Source organism: Salmo salar, chromosome 14 (genome assembly GCF_965601325.2).
Source record: "Salmo salar chromosome 14, fSalSal1, whole genome shotgun sequence".
NCBI lineage: Eukaryota > Metazoa > Chordata > Actinopteri > Salmoniformes > Salmonidae > Salmo > Salmo salar.
This window is the reverse complement of record NC_138304.1, coordinates 22,921,202-22,933,295: the sequence shown is the minus strand read 5'-3', so window position 1 is coordinate 22,933,295 and position 12,094 is coordinate 22,921,202. Positions and strand designations below refer to the sequence as shown.

General features: G+C 40.8%; 1 protein-coding gene across 4 annotated transcripts in view; it reads right to left on the bottom strand.

Annotated features, from left to right (window-relative positions):
• Positions 1-12,094, bottom strand: part of LOC106569033 (solute carrier organic anion transporter family member 5A1) — a 38,942-nt gene that overhangs the window by 18,511 nt on the left and 8,337 nt on the right. For all 4 annotated transcript variants that reach the window (XM_014139958.3, XM_082960838.1, XM_014139961.3 and 1 more), the window contains exon 3: positions 2,613-2,745. In XM_014139958.3, the coding sequence (XP_013995433.3) occupies positions 2,613-2,745 (133 nt within the window). The remainder of the gene's footprint in view (positions 1-2,612; positions 2,746-12,094) is intronic.

Sequence of the window (12,094 nt, the reverse complement as noted above, 5' to 3'; positions counted from 1 at the left end):
CCCATCTCCAAAGAGGAACTCTGGAGCTCTGCCAGAGTGACCATCGGGTTCTTGGTCACCTCCCTGACCAAGGACCTTCTCCCCCGATTGCTCAGTTTGGTCATGCGGACAGATTTTTTTTTTTATTTAATCAATTTTAGAATAAGGCTGAAACGTAACAAAACGTAGAAAAAGGAGTCTGAATACTTTCCGAATGCACTGTATGTACAGTATTTCAAATCCCACATTTGACAAGCTAACATCTACATAACATACATTTCTAACATCATATTTAACATATTAGGCCTAAGCATTAACAATCAAATATGTAAACGTCTAAAGATAAACAAATATATATACACGATTTTATTAGATATTTTATAAACAATACAAAACACATACAAACGACTAGATCATTACATCACACCTGCCCAGAACCACTATAGCCCCCACCCCTATCTCCAGCGTCCTTATCACTTTCCGCCAAATAGCCTCAAACTGCACCATTTTGTTTCTCTCTGTCGCCCACGCACTTACATTTTTTTATAAAAGAATTTCACCTTTCCATTGCGTAAACGACAGAGCATTGGCTGATTTACAGTTTGAGTATACATTTATTTTAAAGAAATGAGAGGAGTATTGAAGAGTATTGAAATTGGATGCATTTGAAAATATCTACCATGGTCAATCCACAATTGCTTTTTAAAGTTGTCATAGAAATAAATGTATTTCCTATTACCAACTAATTTACAGTTTCTATGACTTTAGTATTCCATGTGGGCCAACTTATCAATGAATTCTGAAGAGCTATCCAACGATTGTTCCATAAGGTTGTGTTTCTAGTGAGTGGTATTGGTTCTTGTAAAATGTGTTTCATTTTCTTTCATATCATTATAGTATTCTTAACTATGAAGTTGTAATATTCCTTCGAAAATAAACACGTAAAAATATTCTGGGTATGAGCGTATCTTCAATATGTACCCATTGTTCCTCTTTTGTGCATTTAACTATATGTCGCAAGTAAAAGCCTTGGGTAGAGAGTTCCTACAATTCCAAGTGTGGAAGATTAAAAACACCCTCAGACTTAGAAAAATGTAAAACTTTCCTTTTTATTCTATGAAATGTATTTGCCAATATAAAAAGTCTGTTATGACCTACTATTCTTTTTTAAAGAATGTCTTCGGTTGGATAGCAGTCGCTGTCCATGGTTCTGAAAGACCATGTTGCTATGTGCATAATAGCAAAGTTGATCAGCGTATTGGTGTTGAGAACAATGCGGAGTCGGCAGCAGCAGAGTGAGGAGATGAGAAAACAGCACTTGCCTTAAGACAGATCCTGCTTGTGTTGCCTGTTTGAGGGTTTTGTTTAATAACCTACTGATTCCGTGAGCTCCAAGCCTCATGCAACCACAACATGTCAGATTAAGCAATTTAACAAATCCGGACCTTTTTAATCTTTGCTATGCTGTAATAAAGGATTTATACTTTTTTCCATTAGAACAGCCTCTCAGGTATTACTTAAAATGTCCTTAGTGTTATTTACACTGTTCCAAATGGTCAGAAAAATTATAATATTGTAATATAACAGCACCCGTTTAGGCTGGGTTTCTGTATAGCACTTTGTGACATCTGCTGATGTAAAAAGGGCTTTATAAATACATTTGACTTGATTTTTTTTTCATTGATCGGACTTCCCCTTTCCCTCTTGAGCAACCAGTAAATATCCCCTCGTTTCGAGTTTCTCTTTCATGTCCTCCGCATCCCTTTTGCTGTCACATATGTTACGGTGTTCAGAGTTTGTAATAACCAATTTATTGATGCGAGTATGATAGGCTATAGGTCAGGCCCTATTGGTCACGTGCATGCTAATGCATACATCTGTCACGTAAAGAGAGCAAAGGTTGAGGGATTAGGGAATGTTTTTCCTAAACAAATGAGGGATTCTGTAAACAGAACTTTTCAGTCAGAAATGGCTATAATTAAGTTTCAGCAACACGGACTGCGCGATAAACACTGCTGATATTGTGTGGTAGTTGCTGCAGCAGGGAGGGGAGAAAGACAATGCACACAGGCTGTCTTTATTTTTTACCACAGCAAGTCTGAACCCAAATCAATTGCGGTTGGACTCTCCCTAGTCATTTGTGCGTCTTCATTTTTTATCAAACAGTGCGCATAAAGCATCAGACAAGCTCAGTGCATATAGTTGATTTTTTTGAAACACATAGACACAGGGTGTGTCTACATGTAGAAAAATACATGTTTAGAAATTGACTAATCAATTGGTCGAAAGAACAGGCTATTCTCGGTTGACCAAGATTTTATGGGGGGGGTGGAGACGGCCCTAAAGGGAAGCCATGGCTTGTTGGGTTTGAGTCGCAGTGTTGCTTTAGCCACAGATTGGTTCGCTGTTGTAAATAACTGACCGCTCCATTCTCTCCCGGTTACTTGGTGATTGTGATATATCGATTTAAAAGGCTTATGTGATGTCTGGTTTCTTTATATAACCACAGTCTTGTTGATACAAAACTGAGCTACTCTCTCCCCATGCGTCTTATTGGTACGCGCATGCGCCTCTCTAACATTTCTATTCAATCGCATCATTTAACATATTCAGTGATGAGTCTGGAACATTACCAGTTGCCAATGAAGCGAGGGTCGCTCTGATCGATGTTGACGATAGTCTTGGGGTCGACGTAGAAGCCAATGAGAACTCCTCCCATCAGGTACCCAGCAGCCGGACCCAGGGCTCCCATCACGTACATGACAGCTGCAGAGAGAAAGAAAGACATGAAGTGAGGCATAAGGACAAATGTACATGTTGAGAATGGATAAGAAGAGTTGGAATGCTAAGAGAACGGAGAATAAAGAGTATGGATGCATCCCAAAATGGCACCATATTCCCTATATAGTTCACTACTTTTGACCGGAACCCAAATGGGGCCAACGTCATTTATCTAATGGTGCTAATGCTACTATGAACATGATATCCTCAAACACCTCAGCCAGAAGTGGATAGGCCTGCGTCCCAAATGGCACCCCATTCCCTATGTAGCGCACTACTTTTGACCCTTCACCATCTAGGGAATATGGTGCCATTTCTAGACACAGGCTAGGCCTTCCCTTTCTGTATCATCCAGCAGTTCACACCCACATGACACAAAACTGCATGTCATCACATCATGCACCAAACTGTCTTCCTCCTGTTTTGGGGCCCATGCTCCTGCCAAGTTGCAGGCCTAATCTCTTATTTGAGCAGAGTACTATTTTTGCTTGCTGCAACCGTTATGGAACAGGCTCCGATGCAGACACACAGCAGCAGGAGCGTGGGCCCCAAAACGGCACCCTATTCCCACCCCTCTCCAGGCTTACCCCCACAACAGTGTTTTATGTTAATGTAATCTCTAGTGTTATTGTGTTTCCATCAGGTCGTGACACTAAAGGCTTGTGGCGAGCAGATTCAACAACCTCTGCATCATTCAAGACCGTTGCTTTGTGAGAAGGTATTAAAGTGAGAGCAGGTCCACTGGAGTCATGGCCCAGTGAGACACGGGTGCCGGCCCGCGAAGATGGAAACAGAAAAGTCAACCTTTTGGGTAAAACACTGGGGGAAATCCTCAATGGAAATGAAGCCTAATGACCAGGCGCCTCATTTATAACTGTTGTGTAAATTTCGCCAAAAATGTCTGTGTGTACCATTTCTGAAAAAAGTTAAACACATTGATTTATAAACCTCTATTTGCTGTATAATTTGGAACTATTGGCATTAAGGCCAAATGAAATTAAACGCAAACGAGCGTGTACAGGCTGGAATTAGAATGCACGGTAGTGAATGGCAGAAAACAGATGGGCTGTGAGCGTCAATGCCGTCAACAGCGTCATGCCTGTAAAGTGAGCAGATAAATTGCCAGAAAATAGACTGTTCGTGCATTGTTTTGTATAGTTAAAAGGGTCTATTTAGTGTTGATAAGTTTAGCTGCCAGTGCCAATAATACATACAGTATTTGAAAACAATCAATTTATGCCTACCGTTGTTGATTTCGAGCACAGGCATATAGCCTAGGCAGGTGGCTGGGAAACTCGAGGAACTCCATTCAAGAGAGAATACTGTTACGTATACTGAAGAAGAATATTAACGCAACATGGAACATTTCAAAGATTTTACTGAGTTACAGTTAACAGTCAATATAAATAAATTCATTAGGCCCTAATTTATGGATTTCGCATGACTGGGCAGGGGCGCAGCCATGGGTGGGCCTGTGAGGCCATAGGCCGACCCACTGGGGAGCCTGGCCCTGCCAATCAGAATGAGTTTTTCCCCACAAAGAGCTTTATTACGAAATAAATACACCCAGTGAGCTTCGGTTGTGAGGCCGGTTGGACGTACTGCCAAATTCTCAAAAATTACGTTGGAGGCGGCTTATGGTAGAGAAATGAACATTCAATTATCCGGCAACAGCTCTGGTGGACATTCCTGTAGTCAGCATGCCAATTGCACTCTCCCTCAAATCATGAGACATCTGTGGCATTGTGTTGCGTGACAAAACCACACATTTTAGTGGCCTTTTATTGTCCCCAGCACAAGGTGCACCTGTGTAACAACCATGCTGTTTAATTAGCTTATTGATATGCCACACCTGTCAGGTGGATAGATTATCTTGGCAAATGAGAAATGCAGGGATGTAAACAAATGTGTGCACAACATTTTAGAGAAATACGCTTTTGTGACTATGACACATTTCTAGGATCTTTTATTTCAGCTCATGAAACATAGGACCAACACTTTACAAGTTGCATTTATATTTCTGTTCAGTATAGAAATAACGAGACTAGCTGAATTCTTTATAAACTGCTCGGGTGTATTAGCTACAACTCGCCTCACACTCATAACAGAAAACAGGTACGGTGGCTCCCACAAGGTTAGTCAAAAGAAACACACAACAATAATTCACAAGGGCTACATTGCTAACATCATGACAATATAAATTGGCATACGGTACGCAGTATGTGAATTGATGCGCTCTACTCTTGCGCACACATTTTAACGGCGTCTTTTCCTTGTGGTTTGTATTGAACAACAATTTATCTATAGATAATTGGGTTTATATGTCCTGCCTTGGTATAGGCCCTGAGATTAAATAGGCAATGATGTCACAATCCTATCGCACAGCAATACTGTAGCCTACCCATATTTTACTTAAGCTACCGTTCTAATCTTTAGCAGTAATTTGTGCTTTATCTGGAAAAGGATTGTGTCAGTTTCTGAAAGACAAAACAATAGCAAATTGTCGTGGACCTGTCAGCAGAACGTATGAATTAAACAATCTTTTGCGTCAACTTTTCCCCCAACCTACAGAAAGTATTTACACCCCTTGACTTTTTTCATATTTTGTTGTATTATAGCTTGAATATCAAATAGATTTTTTGGGTCACTGACATACACACAATACCCCATAACGTCAAAGCGGAATTATGTTTATTTACAAATTCTTACAAATGAAACGCTGAAAAGTCAATAAGTATTCAACCCTTTGGTTATGGCAAGCCTAAATACATTCAGGACTAAAAATGTGAGAAGTTACATAATAAGTTGCATGGACTCATTCAGTGTGCAATAATAGTGTTTAACATGATTTTTGAATGATTACCTTATCTCTGTACCCCACACATACACATAATTGTAAGTTCCCTCAGTCGAGCAGTGAATTTCAAACACAGATTCAACCAAAGACCAGGGAGGTTTTCCAATGCCTCGCAAAGAACGGCAATTATTTGTAAATGGGTATAAATAAATAAAAAATCAAACACTGAATATCCCTTTGAGCATGGTGAAGTAATTAATTACACTTTGGATTGTGTATAAATATACCCAGTGACTACAAAGATACAGGCGTCCTTCCTAACTCAGTTGCCGGAGAGGAAGGAAACAGCTCAGGGATTTCACCATGAGTTTAACAGCTGTGATAGGAGAAAACTGAGGAAGGATCAACAATATTGACAGTGAAAAGAAGGAAGAAATGCACTTTATGTCCTGAATACAAAGCATTGTGTTGTATTGGATTTGCTCCAAACTTATTACTGAGTATCACTCTCCATATTTTCAAGCATAGTGGTGGTTGCATCATGTTATGGCTATGCTTGTAATCGTCAAGGACTGGGGAGTTTTTCAGGATAAAAAATAAACTGAATGGAGCTAAGCACAAGCAAAATCTGTTTGTCTGCTTTCCACCAGACACTGAAAAATGAATTCACCTTTCAGCGGGACAATAACCTAAAACACAAGGCCAAATCTACACTGGAGTTGCTTACCAAGAATACAGTGAATGCTACGGATTGGCCGAGTTACAGTTTTGACTTAAATCTAATTGAAAATATATGTCAAGACCTGAAAATGGTTGTCTAGCAATGATCAACAACCAATCTTACAAAGTTTGAAGAATTTTGAAAATAATAAGTGGGCAAATGTTGCACAATCCAAGTGTGGAAAGCTCGTTGAGATTTACCCAGAAAGACTCAGCTGTAATCGCTGCCAAAGGTGCTTCTACAAAGTATTGACTCAGGGGTGTGAATACTTATGTAAATGAGATATTTCATTAGGCATTAACAACAAAATGTGGAATAATTCAAGGGGTATGAATACTTTCTGAAGGCACTGTAGATATGGTTGGGCAGGCAACCATAAATGCAATAAAAGTACTTACGCTTTTATTTCTCGGGTGTTTTTTGTTTTACTTGACTTTCTTCTTTAACTTGTATTACTGCATTGTTGGGCAGAGCAAGCAGGAAAGATATTTCACTGTATATAAATATTTTTACATTTTTGTCATCTTATCCAGAACGATTTACAGTTAGTGCATTCATCTTAAGATAGCTAGGTTGGACAACCACATATCACAAGCATATAAAGTATGGGGGAGGTCTTCAAATGCAAATGCTGGTTCAGGGGTCGAGGTGAGGAGGAGGATTTATTTAAAATACTGTTTGAAGAGGTAAATCACAGATGTTTTCAGAAGATGGGCAGGGACCCTGCTGTCCTAGCTTCAGAGGGAAGCTGGTTCCACTATTGGGGTGCCAGGACAGAGAAGAGCTTGGACTGGGCTGAGCGGGCGCTGCCCTCCCTTACGGGTGGGAGGGCCAAAAACCTGAGGTGGAGTACTCAGTTGGGGTGTATGGTTTGAGCATAGCATGAAGGTAGGGAGGGGCAGTCTCTTACTGTACTTGGGCTTGTGCAAACTTAACTTGAGACATACAGTTGATGTTGGAAGTTTACTTAGGCTGGAGTCATTAAAACTCGTTTTTCAACCACTCCACAAATTTCTTGTTAACAAACTATACTTTTGGAAAGTTGGTTAGGACATCTACTTTGTGCATGACACAAGTCATTTTTCAAACAATTGTTAACAGACAGATTATTTCACTGTATCACAATTCCAGTGTGTCAGAAGTTTACATACACGAAGTTGACTGTGCCTTTAAACAGCTTGGAAAATTCCCAAAAATTATGTCATGGCTTAAGAAGCTTCTGATAGGCTAATAGACATCATTTGAGTCAATTGGAGGAGTACCTGTGGATGCATTTCAAGGCCTACCTTCAAACTAAGTACCTCTTTGCTTGACATCATGAGAAAATCAAAAGAAATCAGCCAAGACCTCCAAAAAAAAAATGTGTAGACCTCCACAAGTCTGGTTCATCCTTGGGAGCAATTTCCAAACACCTGAAGGTACCACGTTCATCTGTACAAACAATAGTACGCAAGTATAAACACCATGGGACCACGCAGCCGTCATACCGCTCAGGAAGGAGACGCGTTCTGTCTCCTAGAGATGAATGTACTTTGGTGCGAAAAGTGCAAATCAATCCCAGAACAGCAGCAAAGGACCTTGTGAAGATGCTGGAGGAAACCGATACAAAAGTATCTATAACCACAGTAAAACAAGTCCTATAATTGACATAACCTGAAAGGCCGCTCAGCAAGAAAGAAGCCACTGCTCCAACCTCCATAAAAAAAAGCCAGACTACGGTTTGCAACTGCACATGGGGACAAAGATCATACTTTTTGGAGAAATGTCCTCTGGTCTAATGAAACAAAAATAGAACTGTTTGGACATAATGACCATCGTTATGTTTGGAGGAAACAGGGGGATGCTTGCAAGCCGAAGAACACCATCCCAACCATGAGGCACGGGGGTGGCAGCATCGTGTTGTGGGGGGGGGGGGGGGGGGGCTTTGCTGCAGGAGGGACTGGTGCACTTCACAAAATAGATGGCATCATGAGGATGAAAAATTATGTGGATATATTGAAACAACTTCTCAAGACATCAGTCAGGAAGTTAAAGCTTGGTCGAAAATGGGTCTTCCAAATGGACAATGACCCCGACCCCAAGCATACTTATAAAGTTGTGGCAAAACGGCTTAAGGACAACAAAGTCAAGGTATTGGAGTGGCCATCACAAAGCCCTGACTTCAAACCTATAGAAAATTTGTGGGCAGAACTGTAAAACGTGTGCGAGCAAGGAGGCCTACAAACCTGACTCAGTTACACCAGCTCTGTCAGGAGGAATGGGCCAAAATTCACCCAACTTATTGTGGGAAGCTTGTGGAAGGCTACCCGAAACGTTTGACCCAAGTTAAACAATTAAAAGGCAATGCTACCAAATACTAATTGAGTGTATGTAAACTTCTGACCCACTGGGAATGTGATGAAAGAAATAAAAGCTGAAATAAATCACTCTACTATTATTCTGACATGTCACATTCTTAAAATAAAGTGGTGATCCTAACTGACCTAAAGACACGGAATTTTTACAAGGATTAAATGTCAGGAATTGTGAAAAACTGAGTTTAAATGTATTTGGCTAAGGTGTATGTAAACTTCCGACTTCAACTGTAAATCCTACTTCATTGTAAAAGATCCGCTGTTAAATTTGACTGTATACCGGTATTATAAACCGCACTGCCTATGATATTGCAAAACTTGAAATACATTTAGCCTATCTATTTACTAGGCTACTAGGTCCAATTAAATTAGAGATGCGCATGGTCATTTGTTGTATGTTTTCCTTTGGGAATATGAACCCATCAAGGCCAGAAAAGGAATACATGAATATATATATATATGTGTTATGAAAATAAAATAAATAGGTAAAAAACTGTCTAATTATAAGATTAATTATAAGAGTTAGATTTAAAAATCTAATCTAAAACAAGAATGGTTGCTTTCTTGTTCATTTGTTTTCCTGTTTTTAGTTAATAAGCTTTTCATCATATCCCCCATTTGCACAAAATACTTACTTGCAGATTGCAATACAATATTTTAACCACTAGATGTGCGTACGCATGGTCTAAAGTTTGCGGGATGTGAGTACATTCTCGCGTCAAGTCATTTTTAATTAAAAAAAATGTGTGAAAACTGGTGCATAAACATTTTTGGGTATATTTTGTGCATATGCAGTTTATAAATGAGGCCCCAACACCCTGGTCAAAAGTAGTGCATTATGTAGGGAATAGGGTGCCATTTGGGAAACATCCCATCATCATTGTCTGGCTCTTGTGGAAATGCAGTCCTCAAATTGTTGAATGAATTGAATGTGAAATGCTCTTGTTGGTTTCTACATGATGCAATTGCCCTGTAATAAAAACAGGGTGACGTAACCATTGAGGTAGAAAAATACTGGTTACATTTTTAAGCTTCTCTTTGGAGGCACAAATGCTTTGTGTGTGTGTGTGTGTGTGTGTGTGTGTGTGTGTGTGTGTGTGTGTGTGTGTGTGTGTGAGAGACTGTGGAGCAATAAAGTGACCCCGTTCCCCAACTGCTCTTCTGTAAGTCTCCTAGACCAAAGCAGATTCAGAGAAATGTACAGCTTTTGAACTGGTTGTACTGTACGGACAGTGTGGTTCATTTGAATGGGGAACAAAATGGTGAACTACCCATTCAGTCAGAGTCCATTATTATCATTAATACATTGCTTAATTACATACAGTATATTCTTAGGGAGCTGTTCTGTCTCTCTACAGCCTTGAGTACATGAGCTCAGACGGGTGAAATGAGGTGTTTTACTGTTAGTGTCCTCGTCCTGTACTCATAAAGGAGATTGATGCAAGTGTAACGGGCCGGATGTTACAGAAAAATGATGCGAGCCTCAGCCTGGCAGCTGGATCAATTGGGACCCTGTGACCTTGCGGGAGGGAGGGAGACCGACGGCACAGGGTCAGGCACAATGAAATGTGGGATGACTGCATCGTCATAGCAACCTGCTGACACTGCACTGTCATCTTACAACTTTCCAACAAATCTGCTTTATTTCCCATAGACAGCCCCCCAGATCCCAGCCCCAACTGAAACAGAACTGCCTGTATGACCAAATGTAGAGGACACCAACTGAAACAAAAAACAGCAAACCAAATGTATACATTGCATTCAGAAAGTATTCACACCCCTTGACTTTTTCCACATTTTGTTGTGCTACAAATTGGGATTAAAATTGATTTGTCTTATTTTTCTCAACGATTTACACTAAATATTCTGTAATGTCAAAGTGGATTAAGATTTAAGATTAATGAAAAGTATTCAACCCCCTGAGTCAATACATGTTACAATTGCCTTTGGCAGCCATTATGGCTGAGAGTCTTTCTGGGTAAGTCTCTAAGAGCTTTGCACACCTGGATTGTTCAATATTTGCCCATTATTCTTTTTTAAACTCTCCAAGCTCTGTCAAATTGGTTATTGATCATTGCTAGACAGCCATTTTCAAGTCTTGCAATAGATTATGAAGCCGATTTAAATCAGAACTGTAACTAGGCAGCTCAGGAACATTCAATGTTGTCTTGGTAAACAACTCCAGTGTATATTTGGCCTTGTCCTGCTGAAAGGTGAATTTGTCTCCCCGTGTCTGTTGGAAAGCAGACAACCAGGTTTTCCTCTCATGCTCAGCTCTATTCCGCTTATTTTTCTCCTGAAAAATAAAAAATTAAATTAAAAAAAACTTGCTAGTCCTTGCTGATGACAAGCATATCCATAACATGATGCAGCCACCACCATGCTTGAAAATATGAAGAAAATATGAAGAATGGTACTCAGTGATGTGTTGCGTTTGCCTCAACAGGGACAAAAGGCAAATTTCTTTGCCACATTTTTTGCAGTATTACTTTAGTGCCTTATTGCAAACAGGATGCATGTTTTGGAATATTTTTTATTCTGTACAGGCTTCTTTTCACTGTCATTTAGGTTAGTATTGTGGTGTAACTACAATGTGGTTGATCCATCCTCGGTTTCCTCCTATAGGGCCTCCCAAGTGGGTGGAGTGGTCTAAGGCACTGCACTGCAGTTGCTAGCTGTGCCACTAGAGATCCTGGTTCGAGTCCAGGCTCTGTCGCAGCCGGCCTCGACTGGGAGACCCATGGGGCGGCGCACAATTGGCCCAGTGTCGTCCTGGTTAGGGGAGGGTTTGGCCAACAGAGATGTCCTTGTCCCATCACGCTCTAGCGACTCCTGTGGCGGGCAGGGCGCATGCACACTGAAGAACACCATCCCAAACAGTCCCCAGGTGTACGGAGTTTCCTCCGACACATTGGTGTGGCTGGTTTCCGGGGTAAAGCAGTGTGGCTGGGTTGGGTCGGGTTTCGGAGGACGCATGGCTCTCGACCTTCGCCTCTCCCGAGTCTGTACGGGAGTTGCAGCAATGAGACAAGACTAACTACCAATTGAATACCACAAAATTGGGGAGAAAAAGGGGTAAAAGTAACAACAACAAAAAAGCCATTCAACTCCATAGCCTAACTGTTTCAAAATCACCACTGACCTCATGGTGAAATCCCTAAACAGTTTCCTTCCTCTCTGGCAACTGAGTTAGAAAGGATGCCTGTATCTTCGTAGTCACTGGGTGTATTTATACACCATACAAAGCGTATGGCGGTGTCAGAGAAAGGCCCAAAAAAGTGCCAAAGATTCCAGTCATCCAAGTCATAGACTGTTCTCTCTGCTACCGCACGGCAAGCGGTACCGGAGCACCAAGTCTAGGTCCGAAAGGCTCCTTAACAGCTTCTACCCCCAAGCCATAAGACTGCTGAAAAATTAATCAAATGACCACCCGGACTATTTACATTGACACCCCTTTGTTTT